At 37.1% G+C, this 19,441-nt stretch overlaps 1 protein-coding gene across 1 annotated transcript in view; it reads left to right on the forward strand.

Moving 5' to 3' along the window:
* atp1a2a (ATPase Na+/K+ transporting subunit alpha 2a) overlaps window positions 1-19,441 on the forward strand; it is a 48,699-nt gene that overhangs the window by 25,587 nt on the left and 3,671 nt on the right. The window contains exons 13-23 of the mRNA XM_017410961.3: window positions 1,115-1,224; window positions 3,376-3,551; window positions 6,903-7,039; window positions 8,542-8,692; window positions 9,467-9,635; window positions 10,914-11,068; window positions 14,414-14,537; window positions 18,171-18,316; window positions 18,409-18,539; window positions 18,682-18,783; window positions 19,025-19,116. Of these exons, the coding sequence (XP_017266450.1) occupies window positions 1,115-1,224; window positions 3,376-3,551; window positions 6,903-7,039; window positions 8,542-8,692; window positions 9,467-9,635; window positions 10,914-11,068; window positions 14,414-14,537; window positions 18,171-18,316; window positions 18,409-18,539; window positions 18,682-18,783; window positions 19,025-19,116 (1,493 nt within the window). The remainder of the gene's footprint in view (window positions 1-1,114; window positions 1,225-3,375; window positions 3,552-6,902; window positions 7,040-8,541; window positions 8,693-9,466; window positions 9,636-10,913; window positions 11,069-14,413; window positions 14,538-18,170; window positions 18,317-18,408; window positions 18,540-18,681; window positions 18,784-19,024; window positions 19,117-19,441) is intronic.

Below are 19,441 nucleotides of genomic sequence, written 5' to 3' on the forward strand. Positions count from 1 at the left end.
TGTTTATCTACGTTGTAAACTTCTAGTGTTGTCTAAAAGTATTAAAAAAGGGTCATGTTGCCACTCTGTTGAACTGGGTGACACATTCCTTCATCAACATGAACACACACACACACACACACCCTGTGGTTTATTTAGATTTAATCTCACACACACCATCCGGCTCCTGTAAAGTGTCACTGCAGCAACAGATGGATATTAATCTGCTGGGGGAAATAGTCTGCAGCAAATGCACCAAGCTGGAGTTAAAAAAAATAAAAAGAAAAAAAATCCCAGGTTCGGGTAATTTATACACAACTGACGAGTTTCAGGAGTGAACGGGTCATAATTTAAACACACGCTATCTGTTATGACAAACAAGAAAAATGATGTCAGCTCCTTCATAAAAATCACTCATGTAACAGGAAGTTGAGCTTTATGTGTGCTTAAAAACGTATGTCAATTAAAGGCCTATGATTCCTTGATAGAATGCCCGCTGCTTTTCTCGCTGGAGTTTAAGACTAAGATCGTTTTTATGATAAGAAATGACAGAGATATACTCAGTTAGGTCAAACCTTGAATGCAATATGCATGTGATATAACACTAAGAAAATGTACGTGAACAATTCTCAGCTACCAAAATTTATATTTTGCAAATTTACCTGTTTTCTGGTTTAACAAAATATGTCACACAACATTGACACAAATGGTTTATAAAACTAGAATTTCTAAACTAAAACAGTGATACTTTCTAATCTGCCAGAACACCTACTGTACATGCCTGTGTTATTATTATCCACCTGAGAAGACAATAATGTCTGTGCAATAACGTATGTGTGTGTTTGTTTTTCTATTTGGATGGATGGATGGATCTTGCATAGTGTCACTTAGGTTTGATCAAAACACCTACGACTCTTTTCTTATCTTATGATGATCTTAGTCTGAAACTCTGGCATTAAATGCAATAACTGTTACGCAGTTCTTCAAGGACTGATAGACCTTTAATTGTAAACCGTAGTAACAATATTACTGTAAAATGTTGCACCTATTTTATTCTTAATGTGACACACAGTAGCTGCTGGACAGACAGATGCTGTAGGCAGGAGGTCAGTAATCATATTATTACATGTTTCAGGTGCAGCACCATAATGATCCATGGTCAGGAGGAACCGCTTGATGAAAACTGGAGAGAAGCCTTCCAGAATGCCTACCTGGACCTGGGTGGACTGGGAGAAAGAGTACTGGGTATGTATGTGTGTGTGTGTGTCTGTGAGTAGGCGGAGAAGAGCAGCAGTTGGACACAGCACTTACTTTTTATTATCTTCTTGGTAAACAGAGCAGTTTGCTGAAAATGTCCCCATAAAAATGCAGAATGCTCGTGTTGCAACACAAGGAAAAAAGGTGCTGGAATTGGGCACGGAGAGGCAGGAGGAGGCATAGTTAAAATCAACGGCCTACCATTCATGGAAGGAATGCATATCGCCCACCGCCTGTCGTGTCAGGGTTTTAGACTAAGATCATCCTATCTTAAAAACAACATAGTTGTAGCCAGTTGTAAAATAAAAGTCATGCACCAAAGATGTCACTCACAATACACCATACCAAATTTTAATTCAAAATCTGTAAAACTGACTGGGTTATAGCTTCATTTGTGTTGGCTAATGTTGGTTAGTTGGCTGTGGTAGCCATCAGCTGCAGATATTTATCCAATAATGTGTTCCTGGAAGTGTCATTAAAATTTATCCAGTGGTTAATGAGATATTTTGCTAACAGACAGGCAAAAACATTACCATCTGCCTTCGACTTTCGGCTAACGATCGCATTAGATTTGTTATGTCGTGTTGGAAAAACGATCAGCTGAAAATAGAATCGTGTAACCCAATTCAGGTCAAATTCTCAGCTAAAACACAATAAAATGATATTTTCCTTTGTGAAATGTCAGACACCTTTTGGGGTAAGAAGTCATTACCTGAACCATCTTCTGTTCTGACTCACTAAATGTCACCATCTCGACAACAGAGGGGAAAAAAACCTGGCGCATGTTTTAAAAAGTGCCAAAGGTAATAATTATGTGCTGTCATCATTTTGTTCGAGTCGCTGCAGTCAGACGTGTGGAGTGTTGCCACTTTTGGACTGAAGCTCATGTAAATTATTGTTTCTCTGTGAAGCCATGTAAAGAGGGTTTATTGTGCACTTTTAGCCCAAGTCTTCATCAAAAGCATATTGTTTTTCTTTGCTCCTAAATGATAAAAGATGCATAGTTGGGTGGAAAAAGGCTTTTAATGATAATAATTTTTACTTCAAAAAGACAGCCTTAAATTTTACAATTAAATATGATTTTCTGTGCATCCGACAAGTATTGTTAAGCAGTTCTTTTTCTTCCATATTTATCACCTGCTGTACAAAGGTGTGTGTCTGTGTGTGCATTTTGGTGACTGTTACCAAAATATCTCCTGAACCACTGGACATAAATGAATCAAACTTGCAGAATGTAATCACTGGATGTACATCTACAGCCAATTAAAAATTGGAGCCAACCCGGTTCAAGAAGGCCACCACAGCTAAACGTTCTTAGAAAACACAAAAACGGCTATAAATTTGACAGCTGTGTGGAAGCCGCTGAGTCATCCTCAGCACATACTCTGAGTTTGACATTTCACAATGTTGTATAAGGTAGTGCATAAAGCTATTTTCGAGGTTTGATCAAAATGGCAACAACTTCTTCATTTTTCAACATCTTAGTTTAAATCTTGCTGTTTAAATTTTTGCTTTAGATCTTAGTTTAAAGAAACTTATTGCAGCAACATAAAAAAATGTTATCCAATCAAATGCTTTGGTTTGAATGAGTTTGCTCCAGTAGTTTTCCACAAATATACATCTGCAATCCTAAAATGCAGGTACGCAATCAGTGTAAACAAGGCACTTTTATCTGCATACTTTACTTTAATCTGAGTGTACATATGTACTAACACATCAAAGTTGTTGGATTTCTCCATTTCAAACGGCTCCTCCATGAACTTTGCCGTTGTTGATCAAATCTCAGTCACTTTGGCTGTTTCTGTAAATAATTACTTTTTAAATTTAACGACACATTAACCATCTATGTGAGGAAAACATTTGGTGCATTTTGTTTTTGACAAAATGCATTTTTTTTGTTTTTGCTCAGTAAGGAAGAAGGATTTCAGTTAAGACTTTTTTTCTTCATGAAATTGGATGTCTTTAAAACTTTGTCATGAAAGGCGGCGGGCGACTTGCATTCTTTCTTTTTATTTTGTAACATTTTACTTTAAACAGCAGGCGTAATGAAACTAAATAAAAAATCTTTTTTTTAAGTTCCAGCAGTAGTTTTCCTGTCAAAAAGCTGCAGTCTCCTCACCGATCCTTCCTCTCTTCCAGGTTTTTGCCACTTGAACTTGTCTCCATCCCAGTTTCCTCGAGGTTTTAAATTCGACTGCAACGACATGAACTTCCCCACAGAGCGGCTCTGCTTTCTGGGTCTCATCTCCATGATTGATCCGCCGCGTGCTGCTGTGCCCGACGCTGTGGGGAAATGCCGCTCTGCTGGCATCAAGGTAACTGTCTGCACAGTTTCAGCTGTCATTGTTGTTCCTGAGAACCACTCATCCTGCGGCTTCAATTCAGGAAATGTTAAATGTCTTTTCATATCTTGATATGGAGTCAAAAAGACAAGAAAATCACCTCGAGGGCCGGAGTGAATGATGACCAGGAGATAAATTCGGTGTATGTGAAGCTCCTGGAGCCTTTAAAAATAAATAAATAAATAAAAAGGTGTTTTTTCAGCATTTATATTAGTGTTTAATTGTATGTCCTTGTTTATTTTATGAGGTAAAAGTCAGAAAAATTTTAGGGTAGGTAAAAACTAAAAGTAGCGTAAGAAAATAAAAACAGATCATGTTTGCTGAAGCAGAATTTTAAAAAATAATTTTTTGGAAATAAATTAGATTATCTCAATGTGTTTCTATGGGGAAATATTTGTAAATAAAGTTAAATATTTTGAAAACTATAAAAGTTGCAAAAACCAAAGATCACAGTTTCGATCTGCTGAATGAGCTGAACATTTTTATATATGAATGACTAAAATAGCACAAGTAATAATGGCCATAACATGCAGAAAAATAAACAATTAAAATTCTGACAGCAAACTATGGATTTAATGAAGCCTATTATTAAGCAGTTTGTAAAAGGCTCCATCTATAAAATTTAAATTAACTGCAAATCTTCATTAGATGTTAATCAACTGCAAATAGACACAGAGGAGATGCTTTGTCAGGAAAATAATAGGTTTGACCGTAGAAAGGTTAAATAACTGCCGACAGGGATTAAAAAAAAGCCTGATAATGAACAGAAGGAGCTGTTCTTGTTCAAACGCTAATTTTAGGTACAGTACTTATCATTCTGTCTCTGATAGGGAATTTCTAATTGTCTTTAAAATAACTCGAGACAGAAGAAAGCAGAGCTATTTCATTGCTCAAGAAGAAAACACATTTTGTTTTATTAACAGAGCGATAATTGTCTAAAAAGTTTAAATTTTAATTGCAATATGTCAACTTTATTTTGACTGGTTTGTTTTATTTTTAAAATTTTCTGCCATCTGTTTAGAGAAACAGTTCAACTGTTATGTTTTTAATGCTTTTTATCACAAAGATTTGAAGCACTAAGTGAAGTCAATAATTACACTCTTTACTTAAATTCCAGGATTTAAATAAGTTTCTAATAATAAATATGTTATGTGCAGTTTATATAAGCGACCTAACAAACTGAAAATACAATCGTTTGAGTTTACATCATTTTTTAAACATTTTTTAAAATAAATGTCTTTTAGAATTCACCAAGTTTCACCAAAAAAAAAAAAGGAAAAATAAGCAACTTAAACAAATGGGACAAAATATTAAACTGATGTTTTTTTTTAATTACTGACAACTAAATTCAATAATTAAAACTTGTGGCTAATAAAAGCCTGTAAACCTTTCTTTCTGTAGCAACCTTGTGCAGGTATAATTAAAGCTCAGCATTTGTGATTATAGACGACAACTTGAAGGATTTTAGTTCGTTTTTTCCACACAGAACAAGTTTATTTTTAGGATTTTCGATGTTATTCTTCTCTTGAACTGCTCCCTTTAGGCTCCTTCAGTTTTTCTATTGAACTGAGGTCAGCTCTTTGAGTTGGCCACTTGAAACAGTGACTTTATCCTTTTTTACCCTTTTTTTTTTTTTGGTACGACTTGTCTACTTGCAGTATTTGTCTTGCTGCACGGCCCTGATCTCTTTCATGGTTCGTGTGATTCAGCTGCACATCGACATCCTCAGGGTGGACTCATGAACACTCAATTTAAAACTCTTTAGAGACGGTTTTAAAACCTTTTAAAGTGTCAAACGCCAACAATGATTTTCCGAAGTTAAAAGCATTCTGTCATACATGTCAAGAAACATGTTCATAAGCAGTTTAGTAAATAACAGAAATTACTGTTTTTGTCTGCTCTGATTATCTCTAATTCAGTTTTATCGTCAAGCCTCGAGGTGTGGACACTGCAGATTGCTCTTCACATCTTAGATAATTGTCATGATAAAATAAATTACGTAATAGAATACATTTTTAATGTAAATTGTCCTTTTATTTATACATATAATGTTATTGAGACACAGGGTCTCATTTTTAAGAGAGACCCGTTTCAAGTGAACATACCAGAATACTTACATACAGAATAATATTGGTAGTAATACATAATATAGCCCAATGCATACCTGGTACTTGACTAGTACTTAACCAGTTATAAAGTATGAGGGATTTGTTACACTGTACTTAAAGGTATGCACTTGATGTGTACCTGGTACTAACCTGGTACACACTGTGTAATGTATACCAGGTGTACCATCAACTGGTAATACTAGGCTGTATTTACCAGGTACCAGTCTGTAAACACAGGATAATAAGTCACTTCATAATATAGCCTGGTCCCTGTAGGTACTAGATGTACCAGGATGTATGTACCTGGTGTGTACCAAGTATGTACCCCGTACGTACCAGATATGTAAACCCATGTAAGTACCAGGTACCTATTACATACCAGGCTGTGTTATGTATTGCTCCTAAAAATGTTTCTCTTTTGTATAAGTACCTTTTGTAATGTTTTAAAAAAAATCAGTTCAGTTCAGTTTAGTTTAACGTATAAAGGGACAGTTCACAAAGAAAAGTAATTTCGGGGCACTAGACAAAAAAAAACAAACTAGTCCAAGTCATTAATTGTATTCATTAAATTTTGGTTCATAACAGATTCAGAGTAAAATGAATCAACAAGAGTCAGTTCAACCCAGTTAGAGTACAGTACAATTAGATTTCACATATTTCAAACTGCCAATTTGTAAAAAGTCGTTTATTTAAGGAAACCATCAAATTGTGTCAAATCTTCACTCATCCAGAATCTCCCATACTGAGCAAGCATTATTTGAGGAATGGTTAAAATATTTCATTATTTTTGGACATTTTTTATACAAAAACAAGTTTTGCAAACTTTATACACTAAAGTTTTGTGAAGCCGGGACTTGGACTCAGAACTTTAATGAGAAGCCCTGCAGACTACAGTGACCTAATGGTCTTAGCTGGTTTTTGGTCACAAATTCTAACTTTGATGGATTGTTTTTATAGTAACAACAATCTACTTCAGGAAAACACCACTCAAGAGTTTTATCTGCAATGTATTTGTTAGACATAAACCTTCAACCCCTTAACAGCACCATTCTTTTCCTGTGCAACAACACAACACATTTGGATAACTTATAGACCCCAAAGACCCATACTATACTGTAGCTCAAGCATGCTTTGACACATGACATCCATATGATGATACAGTAGGGTTTAATGCAATCGAGCTTTGTGATTTATGGGGCCTTCTGTCCGCGGGCAGGTAATTATGGTGACCGGCGATCACCCAATCACAGCCAAGGCCATCGCTAAAGGTGTGGGCATCATCTCTGAGGGCAACGAGACGGTTGAGGATATCGCTGAGAGACTGAACATCCCTCTGAGCCAAGTTAACCCCAGGTGTGTGTGTATGCGTGTGTGTATATGTCAGAGCAGATTTTGGCTGTGTGCCCAAGCATCCAAGGGTATCTCACTGTGAGATTGTGTAAGCGGATCAGGATGTGAGCAGCGATGCGTCTCTGGGATGTGTGTGCAAGAAAGGTTACATGTTTAAAGAAAGAGCTGGGAAATGTATTGATTCAAGATGGATACCCCTTAAAGTAAAGCTCAAGTCATGCGCCAACAAGCTAATGGACAGGAAATTTAAGTAAACAATTGGCTTGGTTATATTTGAAGTGACCAAAAATAGAAGTCTGCCAATTTCAGGCTTCAAAGATATGTCTCAGATGTGGACACGATGCTAAAATGACAGTAAAAGACCAAAGAACTCCTACTGAGATATCTTTTTGCTCTGCCAGGAAATAATTATTACATATAACATTGTGTCTTATTCAAATTAAGTTTAAAAATGATCAATAATAGCATATTTTCAACATGATTGTTTCAAGAAATAAAAAGTAGCCACAAATTGGTAAAAAATACATCAAAGTTACCGTTTCTGTTGTCATTATTTCCTTGTTTATTCATTTTATTAACAGGGTTGATGTTCTTTAACCAGGGAATGTAAAGACTGCAAGTTTCTGCTGCTGGTAATTTATGGGTTGGAAGTTGAAATTTTAGAAAACCCCATATCTATGCGACTTTAAGGATGATAATACAAGAAATGCAATATAGTTATAATAATAACTATGCTTTTATTGGTGTAAAATTGCAGAAAAATGTTTTATTTCCCAGGCCCAATCCCTATGTGAATAGTTTTTAGTGAATATAGAAGTTTTTTTAATGCATCTACACAGAAATGGCATTTAAGGAGCCCCTAAACAGTATTTTTTTTTTAAATTGGGTTCCAGAGTGAGAAAACCATGAATTGCAACCTTTGTATTTTTATGCTGACAGCAAAAATACAACCCTTTTGAAAACTATGATGATATAGACCCACTTCTAACCTAACCTACAAGCCCGAGCGTGATGCATCGACAGTAACAATGATGACAGATTACATGCTACAAAAAAAAACGCTTTATATAACGTATTACTTCAATAAACAGACAAAGCTGATGAAGAATAGCATCGCCTTAAATGGTGAAGCACATAAGCCCCTTATTATTACACCAAATAATCTTAGGCCTAAAAGGTTTTATCACTTTCATGAACTGTCAACAATACAATACAAAAAAAGCCCAAAACAAAACAAACAAAAAACCCATCAAGCAGATTGCTCTTCTAATTTGTCACCAGACTAAGCGATGGTTGCAAAGCAGGTTTTTAGCCTTTCTAGTCAAATGCATTCTTCAGTGTTTTTTTCTTTTTTGAAATCTATTCATTGCATATGAGCCTTTTAATGTGGGGACAAACCTAAAGGGAAGTCAGATAATGTCATATCCTGTTTCCTTGCATAGTTTGTCCTTGCTATCACTAACACCACACTGTTTTGTGCATGTGTGTGTGTGTATTATTCACAGGGATGCCAAGGCATGCGTGGTGCACGGCTCCGACTTAAAGGACATGAGCCCCGAGTTCCTGGACGACCTGCTAAGGAACCACACTGAGATTGTTTTTGCCCGCACCTCTCCTCAGCAAAAGCTCATCATCGTGGAGGGCTGCCAGAGACAGGTCAGCGGTCAGAAGTGTGTGTGTGAAAGAGAGCGCATGCGCGGGTGTGAGGCTGGCCCTTTTTTGAGTGCATTCAGCTGGATTTCTGTCTGTCGGTTCATGTGTTTGAATTCAAGCATGTGTATTTGTGATAAAGTCCGGGTGGATGCTTGAATGTGTCTGTTTATGTCTGCGTGTGGAAGTACGGTTGAATAAAGGTGTGTGTATGAGGGTGAAAGTGCTTGTGTGTCCCTGCCATTTACTGCTGAATACAGCCTTCTGTGTGTGTTTGTTTGAGTGTTCTTTAGCTTTTTGTTAGTGCAGGTGGTTCAATGGATGAATACACGGTTTTGTGCATGTCTGAGCACTTATGTGTGACTCCCTGTCAGAAGGGCTTGGATGTGAGCATACGGCTAAGAACAAGTGTGCTTCTGTAAGGTATATGATTAACTTTATGTTAAACTTGCATATTAAGCCCTATATCACATAAAAGGAAACTCAGCATTTATGCACAGAAAGATCAAATTAGATTCCTGGATTGCTCTTGCAACGTATTGAGGTCATGCTACAATTCACCCTGACTCACTCATTCTGACGCCATATGACTGAATGATTGCTTCTCTATTCATTTTTTTATTTAATCTCCCCAGAGCTGCTTTGAAAAGACATTATTAGGACAGATCGGGGGAAGTAGGGAGCAGGAAGTGATTGTGGTGGTGGTGGGGGGGGACTTAAATCACGGTACTTATCTTTCCTTTCTTGATGCTTTTTGTTTGCCGGTCCTTGCGGGCAAAGGGGGCAATCGTGGCTGTGACAGGGGATGGAGTGAACGACTCTCCGGCGCTGAAGAAAGCTGACATTGGCGTTGCCATGGGGATCGCCGGGTCTGATGTGTCCAAGCAGGCAGCTGACATGATCCTGCTGGATGACAACTTTGCCTCCATCGTTACCGGAGTGGAGGAGGGTGAGTGTTAGGTAGCGACAGGGTGACAGCACAAAAGAAGGAAAAGGTAGGGGGGGAAAGGAAACAAAGGTGAAACGAAAAGAATAAAAGATAAGTCTGACATAAGGGAAATAGATTTAAAACACTCTCTCAGCAAGATTATTTCTCATGTAGCTCTATAGCTCTTTTTTACTGCAGTTTTGGTTGATTTCATGCATAATTTCTACTGAAACTAGAAGTGAAGTCAGACTCCGAAAAACTAAAATTAAGACAAGTCTCTGCAAAATGTTCAGTCCTCACAACTTAAGTTAAAATCTATATATTTCACAACCTATAATGATTAAGTTAGAGTGATCAAGCAAACTTAAAGATGCATTTTTCAAACACAGCCATGTTTTATTTGTGGTCTTTATGTAGAATTTACTATGTTGACCAAGAGATAACTAAAATATTACTAATTGAGCTTCCCCATCAGCTGTTAAAATATAACTGTAAGATTTCTTCAATTTCTTCACAAACATCGTTCCTGTTGAACTCTGCTTTAGCAAATTTGCTTTATATTTCTTTTTAATGCTCCTTTTAGCTAAGAGAAAAATGCAGTTTCTGTAGTTTCTTTTCAAAACCCTTCATATATTGTTTTTACTTGTTACAATTTTAGACCCATCTGATTGGAACAACAAATATATTTCTTACAAATTTCAGAACTTTACATCTTGAATTAACTTCCTAAAAGGATCTTTTAATTTTTTTCTGTGACAAGTTTCTTGTTGGTCCATATTGTAATAGCTTTGGGTCTTATTTTTGTTTGCTTTTGTTTTTCTCAACATATTAAAATCATATAAGTTCTGTCATTTTTTTATGTAAATTTTTCTTCTACCGTATTTAAAAGTAAAAACTTCCCACAGTCAGCATTCAGAAACCTCACAGGCTTACTTTATGCAGACCTATAATGTGACATGGCACTGCGCTCAGAGATTTCCCCTGTGAATTACACCGACAAGCATGAAATTTGACTTGATACTTGCCTCAAGTGACTGCCATTTAATTGAACTTGGGTTGCCTAATATGGTACGAGACAATCCATTTCTACTCGACGTTATGCTGATGAAGCAGTCAGAGGGAATCATTCAGTCTTCTCGTCCTTTACTTCATTTCTTGTAAGGAGTTTAAAAATAGTAAGATGATTCAAACCATGAACTATGCAAACATTATTTGTCCAACAATTTACTCATGAAAGGAAATATCAACAATAACGCCTGTAATTTATTTGCATTCTCAGTTCATTTGTGATTGCTGCAGGTCGTCTCATCTTTGATAACTTGAAGAAGTCCATTGCCTACACATTAACCAGCAACATCCCAGAGATCTCCCCTTTCCTCCTCTTCATCATCGCCAGTGTTCCTCTTCCTCTGGGAACCGTCACCATCCTCTGCATCGACCTGGGCACTGACATGGTGAGCAGTGGTGAAACAAATCCTACACAAAACACACTGAAAGGATGCATATCACCTTCCTTTCATGCCAGAGTTTTAGATTAAAATCATCTTATGTTCAGAAATAATGGATTTAAAGCTGTTTTGAGATGTCACATGATATTGTGAATGTGTTGGCTCAGCGTATGTGTTGTGAATAACTGTCAGATACTACCACACCAACTCAATATCTATAAAATTGATAGAGCTGATAGAATTGATGGTTAATGGCAAAAATCTCTCAGGAACAGTGAGCACTTGGACCATGGGAAAGGACCGATGCTCAGCCATTATCACAAGACCTGCAAACTTGAGTTATATCCATTTTTTGTGTTTGCTAAAGTCGCTTAGCTGTGGCAGCCATCTTGGATTACGTTGACTCGAAAAATTAATCAGTTGTAAATGTTCACCCAATGATCACTCTCTGACAGTCTGTTGGTTCATGAGATATTTTGCTAAACACAGAGACACAGGATAAAACATTATTGCTCGCCTTTCACCTTTTTGGCAACAGGCGATAAGAAAGAAGACGTTTTCCTTGATATTTATTGTCAGTAAGTTTAATGACCATCCTCTTTAGTGTTTTTTGTAGAGTTGAGCTTTTAAATATTTGCTGAATGTATTTCACTTTCTCTCTGGAGATTTTTGACATTTTTTCCTGTGCTTGTATTTTTAAAAAATTATATCTTTTTCTTAACTCTTGACCTGTCTTTATTGTATTTTTATAGCTCGCATTTATCTCCTTTTACTGAATTATGCTATAATTACTGGATAATTTTCACAAATTTTCCCAATGAAAAGGTGCTAATTCTAAACACGTTGCGCAGCTACAGGCAAGGTAAAGGTGACATTAAGGGATTTCTTTTCTTTTTTACCACTGTTCTCAAATATGAGAGCCTGAAGGTAAAAAGAGTAAATGTTTGGTTTAATTTGTTCTTTCTATCAGTGGGAGAAATTTGCTTTTAGTTTTGACGACCATTTGTTCAGGCAGAACAGAGAGCGGGTGACACTCACATACGGATTTACATTTCACAGCTCTGCCATTTCCAGATGCCAGTCTCTCCTTTTGTAATTCCAGTTGCAACAATAAAAGGAAAAAAAAAGAGTCGCTGGCATGCTGCTTGCCTGAGGGGTGTAATCCATCATTACGGAAGAAAGGAATCACAGAATGAAATATTCAGAAGGACTTTTGTGTTCGTTGCTTTAATTTTTACCGCTCTCACCCACCAAACCACTTGTCTGCACCTGGAAATGGCTCTTTTACAACACAGCAAGCTAAAAAAGTTTTACAAGCAGGTACATCTATTATATAAATAAATATATATATATATTTATTTGACATTGACGAAAAGTAATTTCATTTTTTAAAGACAGAAAAGAACAGCTTGATCATAAAATCATTGCATAAATCATCAACTTCTTTAGGTTTTTTTTAGCAGCAGAACAGGTTTGTTTTTAATGACAAATTTTTACTGTCTCAGATCACGGGGATCATGCATTCATTATGGGCTGGATTATGCTTTAAAGATGCGATGATTGAAATCAAAAGGCACCTAATTTGTTCTTCTTCAGAGAAAGCTATCTGTGGATTCAATAACTGCTGCTGCAATGAACTGCCGGATGCTTTGAAGGGTACACAAAGAAAAAAAAAATCTCTAAATGTTCAGAGAAGTGCCTAAAAGTGTTTATAGTACAGTGTGCAGGTAAAATGACAGATTTCCCATGTCTCCTTGTAAGGCTGTTAACAGCTTGTTTACAGCTTAGTGCTACTCCTGGCTGCAGGCTCGAGGACTCTGCTGAGATTTAGCTGTGACAACCAGCACATGGAGCCTACTATGATTATTTTTAGCAAGCGTGAAAACAAACGGCTGAAAAAAAGACGTTTGTTATCTGTGGGATGCTTAAGAAAGCTTCGTGAGTGAGGTTCTGGTACTGCACCCCATCAATTGTGCATTTTCAGAAATATATATACACACACACACATACAAAACCTAGATAAATAGCATTTCTGCACCAATGCAGTGTAAATACTGAGTGCTGAATGACTTGGCAGGAATTTGCTGAAGAAGTTGAAACTGACCACTAGCTAAAATACAAACAAAAGAAGCAAAACACTAAAAGCCAAAAGGAGCATAATTCCAGAAAAAAGTAGGAAAACACTAGGTACTGTAAGAAGTAGCAAAATGGTAGCTAGGAAGCTAAAAAGAATAGAAGGGTGGCTAAAATCTAAAAGTAGCAAAGCATCTTAAAGCAGCAAAAAAATTACTTAAAAGGTAAAAGTAGACAAAGATTGGCTAAAAGCTAAAGTAGCAAAAGGCTAACTAAAAGTATCCAAAAGGCTATATGAAAGTAGCAAAATGCAAGCTAAAAAGTTAAAGTAGCAGAACAATATCTAAAAGCTAAAAAACTATAGGTTAGCTAAAAGCCAAAAGTAGCAAAACTATAGCTAAAAGTAGCAAAATACTAGCTAAAAGCTAAAAAAATGCATAAGAAGACAGAGTTAGTGTGCTGAAGCATATTTTAAAGAGAATAATGTTTTAAAGAACCTGAATCGATCTCAGTGTATTTCTATAAAGGAAAATATTTGCAAATAAAGTTTAAAATTTTAAAATAAATATAAAAGTTACAGCAAACAAAAGTCATAGCACCCATCCCCTGCATGAGCTGAATGTTTTATGAATGTAAATGAATGGCTAAAACAGCACACAGTATGCAGAAGTAGTTAGATTACATAAAATCATATGGAAAAATAAAAACAGAGAAACAACAGTTTGAATGCTGACTCAGCATTTGCACAATCAATCCCAGCTACACTGTTTTGCAGATCCTCCTCTCACCTCATTTTCCCCCACTGCTGCAGGTCAGAGGAGTGTAACACCAGGCAAACTGGATTTGCAGACTGCACAGGATGTGTGCTCAGTTTCAAACAGTGCCAAGTCCCCTCCTCAAATCCTCCCTAACTCCCAGAGATCTCTTTCTCTCAGTCGGACATATTGCTTTGTTGCTCACTTGGTAATACCAGCCAATATACAGTCTTTATTACAGGGATCTTTCTACCCTCCTGTTTTATGAAATCCACTCCCTTCTCCCCACCTTCCTCTCCGTCACTGTCGTCACTTTCTCTTTCCTCTCTCCTCGCCCTCTTTCTGTCTCTCCTCCCTCCGCTCAGTGACTGAACGATTATATTAATAGTGATATATCTGGTGTAACCCGTCTCTGGCACTGTCATCATGCCTTAGTAGTGATGCCACGAAGACTAATTTCTGCACATTTATCGTACAGGTGTAAAGTGAGCTCATCCTGTCCTGTTTCCTCTCCTCACTCCAGGTTCCAGCCATCTCCTTGGCTTATGAGATGGCGGAGAGTGACATCATGAAACGACAACCAAGGAACCCTAAAACAGACAAGCTGGTGAATGAACGCCTCATCAGCATGGCATACGGACAGATAGGTTTGCACTTTTATGTCTTCTCCGCCGCAGATCTTCACCCTGACTTATCTCGATAATAAACATCCCTGACATCAAAACTTTAAATTCTGACATTCATCGTAAATTCTGGCCATTTTCATCACACCTGTAAATTTTTAGTTTGGAGACGTGGATCCAAGGTTAAACAGACATTCCCTCGTTTTTCTTCTAATTGTCGTGACATTTACAGCAAATTGAGAGCAGCGAGAGCAACTGTTAACACCACTTAATCTTGGTCATGTTTTAGTGGTCGGAGCCTCACTTTGAACGCACGCTTCTTATCTCTGGTTTTATACGGTTTGGGAATAGGGAGAGATCAAAGGCTGGCCCAATTTCATACGCTGTTAAATAGGGCAAAATATGACAGAGCTTCTTTTAAAACTCAACACGCTCGTGAACAGACAGCAACAAGCATCAATTCTGAGCATTAATTTCCATAAAAAGAAGGGATTTTTTTATGCAAGACGTAATAAATCACATTTATAAACCACCTATGTGACATTACAGCAGGGGGACCTGAGGTTTGAGATAAACATTTGCTTCAAGAGGCAATTCTAGGAGACACTTAACTGCATCAACAGATTAAAATGAACAAATAAACCACTTGTCATCTTGTCCTTTAACACAAACTCTAACCTCCTTTAGGGTTTTAATTTACCGACATATTGAACACCAATTATTGAGAGGAGCTGTTTCGGTTTGACACATGTGAGGACTTTAAAGCTTTGAAGCACGATGTCAAAATGTCCTGCTGAAAATGCTACACTCACTTTGACAAACCAAAACTGCCAACATAAAATTGTACAAACTTATCAACCTAATATTGCAGCCCTCAGCTGTCTGGAGCCTTTCCTCAAGAAAAAAAAAACATTTTAGCAGACAGAGATTCACAAGAGCAGAGCTGTTCACAGCTATTACAGCCCCATAATGTGCACATTTTGTGGATTTGGGTCATTTTGTGCAGATCTGTTTGTCATGTTTTGGTCCAGTTTCTTTTCCCACTTGCTCTGCAGCAACACTGCTCTGCCCTGTCGTGCAGCAGATGGGAAATGATTTACATGATTGTCTGCTATGATTAATGTCTCAATATAGATTTGACAATGACAAAGCAGCTTTTCAGAGCTGGGATTTTAAAACATCAGCTTTATTTTGGAGATGTGGGATTTTCCTTTCTGCCTTGAACCTTTGCTGTAAATGACAACTTTATTTAATAAAAGCCCGATGCTGACGTTTGAGCTCAGTTGCCAGATGTAAATGAGTTTATTGTTTTCTCTGACTCCAAAACATATAGATAGATGAGGGATGACAGGGAACTCCTTGGCTGCTCTTGTAGCTCCGTTTTATCTAAAACAGCTCATTGTTTCCTATAAATTATGGAGAACATTTTGCTCTCAGCTTGCAGGTCTTTTAGTGGTTCCCAGAATTTTTGGAATGGGTGACAGAGCTTTTAGTTTCCAGGTTCCTGTCCTCTGGAACCAACTTCCTGCTGGGGTTCAGGACGCTAACAGCCTCAGTCCCTTCAAATCAAACTCAACACCTTTTAATTTGAAAGAGCTGATCTCAGTTAGCACTTGTAGGATACACTGTAATGGTTTTATGTTAGTTGTTTTAATGTTTTTATTACATACTTTTATGTTTTGTTTTTATTCTTTGTTTAGTTTGATCTTCTTGCACTTTATTTTAATTGTCAGTTATATTTTTTGTCATGCATAATTGCGTCTTTCTGTTTTATTGGGCATTTGTCAGGATTTGGGTTTTCTTCATGTTTTTGTATTTAGTTTATTGTTTCTTTTGTCTTCATGTTTCACTTCTCCTCAGTCTATCTCTCGTTTGCTTCTCACGCCCATCCACACCTGCTCCTAGTTTTGTAATCATCTCACCTGTGCCCACTTCACCTGATTACCCTCCGCTTTTAAAACCTGGTCATTTCCTCCACTCGCTGCTGGTTCATTGTCGCTTCATGTCGGTGTCTTGTTTGCCGCTTGTCTTGCTTCGTGTTTGGATTTTGTTATGTTTAATTTTGCTGCCACGTCAGCCTTTGTTTTGTTCCTTTATTCTTAATAAATTAGTTCATTTAAGTTCTTGCCATGAGTCTACGCTCTGGGTTCGCCTCCTTCTCTTCCCAACCTGACATTGTTTAGATTTATGCTAGCATTTGATAAGTGTTATGTATGATATAAAGTCAAGCTTTGTTGTTTAAAGGTCTGCCTTACATGATGGGAACCATGTCCTAAAAGTAATAAAATGTGTCATCGTAATAATATATATTTTTCTGAATTTAATTGTACAATTTGTAACATTAAACCCCAACAATGCATAATAATTCAAGCTCTATCCATACATTTTGAACTCATTTTTGTAATGAAACTGACGTTCCTTGAAAGAATGCAAGTTTTAAACAAAGAGCTTGTTAGCAATGAAAGCATGTGTTGGGCAGGAGTCTCACCCAAAACCACATCAAATTGTAGATATTTTGAGAAAGATATTTTACTCACCGACAGACAAACACAAATATACAGGCAATTACATGATTACCCATTTTTTTATGATCACAAGTAAGAGTGAGTTAGAGAAGTGGTTCATAAATGGGTCTTAACTCAGTTCCCCAGCATGATCCTTAGAGGACTCTCACCTCCACCTCCATTTGTCCCTTGTTATAAGTGTTAGACACTAATCAGCAGTGTTGAGTGTGAATACTGTCATGTAGTGACAAGCTGAACGTTCCTCACATGTGCAGCTAAGTGTAAATGCCAGGTAGTGAGATATAAGCTTAATGCATAATGTCAGACACTCAGAAAAGGAAATGCTAACTGAAAATGAAGTCACTGTCCAATCTATTTTAAAACTGCAACTTTTTCCAAGTCGGTATAACTTTTTCATGCTCTGTCCTTAGACTGGGTTGATCAAATTTTAAGAAGAACTAAAACCAGCACAAACACGAAGATTTACTTTACAATTAACTTCTTTAAAGACAATCCAGATTTCACTGTTATCTCTGCTTATTTTCTTTCACTTTTTAGTTTTAGATTAGTAGCATTAGCACCATTTCAGCCACTTTATTGCTTCTCTTTTCTAATTTAATTTTAAATCAAATTGTGCTCATCTAAATGTGCTGCAGTAGTTGGCTTTGCAGCGAAATTTATGATGCTTATACTGATTAAAAACTTTTTAGAAAGTAAACACCTAATCTCGTGACACCTAAATGAAAAAATGGGTAATGAAAGAACAGTGACATTTTCCAGCTATTTTTTTTTTTTTTTTTTACAAACAGCAGAAATTAATAGAGGAGGAAACAGTAAATAGAAATGAATGATTCTGTTTTTTAACAGACATGTGACAGACTTAGAGACATCCAAATGATGAAAAATTATGTTTGGAGTGACTAATGAGCTATGAATGAATTTTCTAAGCTAACATGACATGACATTTGTCTATATTTTCTCTGCCATTAGAGTTGCTGTAGTGCTGTAAAGGAGAGTTAAACACAATTACAAAATGATCATAAAATACTAGATCCATGTTTTACAGAACTTATAAAACAAATAATACATCTTTCTATCGTTGCGCTGTTGTGTTGAGCTCACATCACCAACCATGTGGGTTGTTTTCCACCAGGTATGATGCAGGCGCTGGCTGGGTTTTTCACCTACTTTGTTATTTTGGCTGAAAATGGCTTCCGCCCAGCAGACCTCGTGGGCATCCGCATCAACTGGGACAGCCGTGATTTCAACGACCTGGAGGACAGCTATGGGCAGCAATGGGTAAGGCGTGAAAACAAGCTCATCAGCACGCTCTTATTTAAATTATGATGCTCAAACAAAAGTTCAGTAAAACGTATGTTTCACCCATGCAGACTTATGAGCAGAGGAAGATTGTTGAATTCACCTGCCACACAGCCTTCTTCACCAGCATCGTGATTGTCCAGTGGGCAGATCTTATCATCTGCAAAACCAGAAGGAATTCTCTCTACCAGCAAGGCATGAAGTAAGTGAGAGAGTTCATTAGTTAAAGTCCCTTTTTTTTTATCAAATACAGATGTTAAAATTCAGGTTGTATCCACTGCTGATTGAGCTATCCCAATGAATCTGTTCTTTTCTTTGATAAATGTGTAATTTCTGCTCAACAGGAACAGGATTCTGATCTTTGGCCTTTTTGTTGAGACAGCCCTGGCTGCCTTCCTCTCTTACTGCCCTGGAATGGACGTGGCCTTGCGCATGTACCCCATGAAGTATGCACCGTATATTCACATGTCCACTGAACCGGAAAATAACCCCTTTTAAGCCCTAATAGGCTACCATTAGCCTGTCACTCTCAACTTCAAATGAAGTCTATGATCCTCTTAAACACCACATTGTTATCCTTAATATTCAGAAATGACTGCAATGAATTTAACAATTTGCACTCTCTGCCTCAGACTCCTCACCCTTTGCATCACCCCTCCCGTCTGACTCTTTTTCTCTCACTCTCAGGATCCTTTGGTGGTTCTGCGCTTTACCCTACAGTCTTCTCATATTTGTTTACGATGAGGTTCGTAAACTCATTCTGCGGAGGAGCCCTGGAGGTAAGCAGTTACGTCGAGAAATTAGGATCAAAAGGTTTCAAATTTATTTTTAATGAGTTAAAAAATTAAATAATATTAAATTGATTAACATCCTTTTCCAAATTAAAAAACAAAAACGTGTCATTAGCTATCAAGATGTCATCCCTGACACAGGTTAAAGGGATAGTTCAGAACTTTCCAAGCATAACCATATACTATCTTACCTGTAATAGATTTTTAAATCACCTAACTTTGGAAAGACTGATTTTTTTTTCTAACCAAATTGTCAAGCTAATGGCTAGTTTGAGCATTCTGCTGTCTTAAAATAACTCCAATCTCAACAGTT

The sequence above is a fragment of the Kryptolebias marmoratus genome, linkage group LG20, assembly GCF_001649575.2.
Source record: "Kryptolebias marmoratus isolate JLee-2015 linkage group LG20, ASM164957v2, whole genome shotgun sequence".
In the NCBI taxonomy this organism is placed as follows: domain Eukaryota; kingdom Metazoa; phylum Chordata; class Actinopteri; order Cyprinodontiformes; family Rivulidae; genus Kryptolebias; species Kryptolebias marmoratus.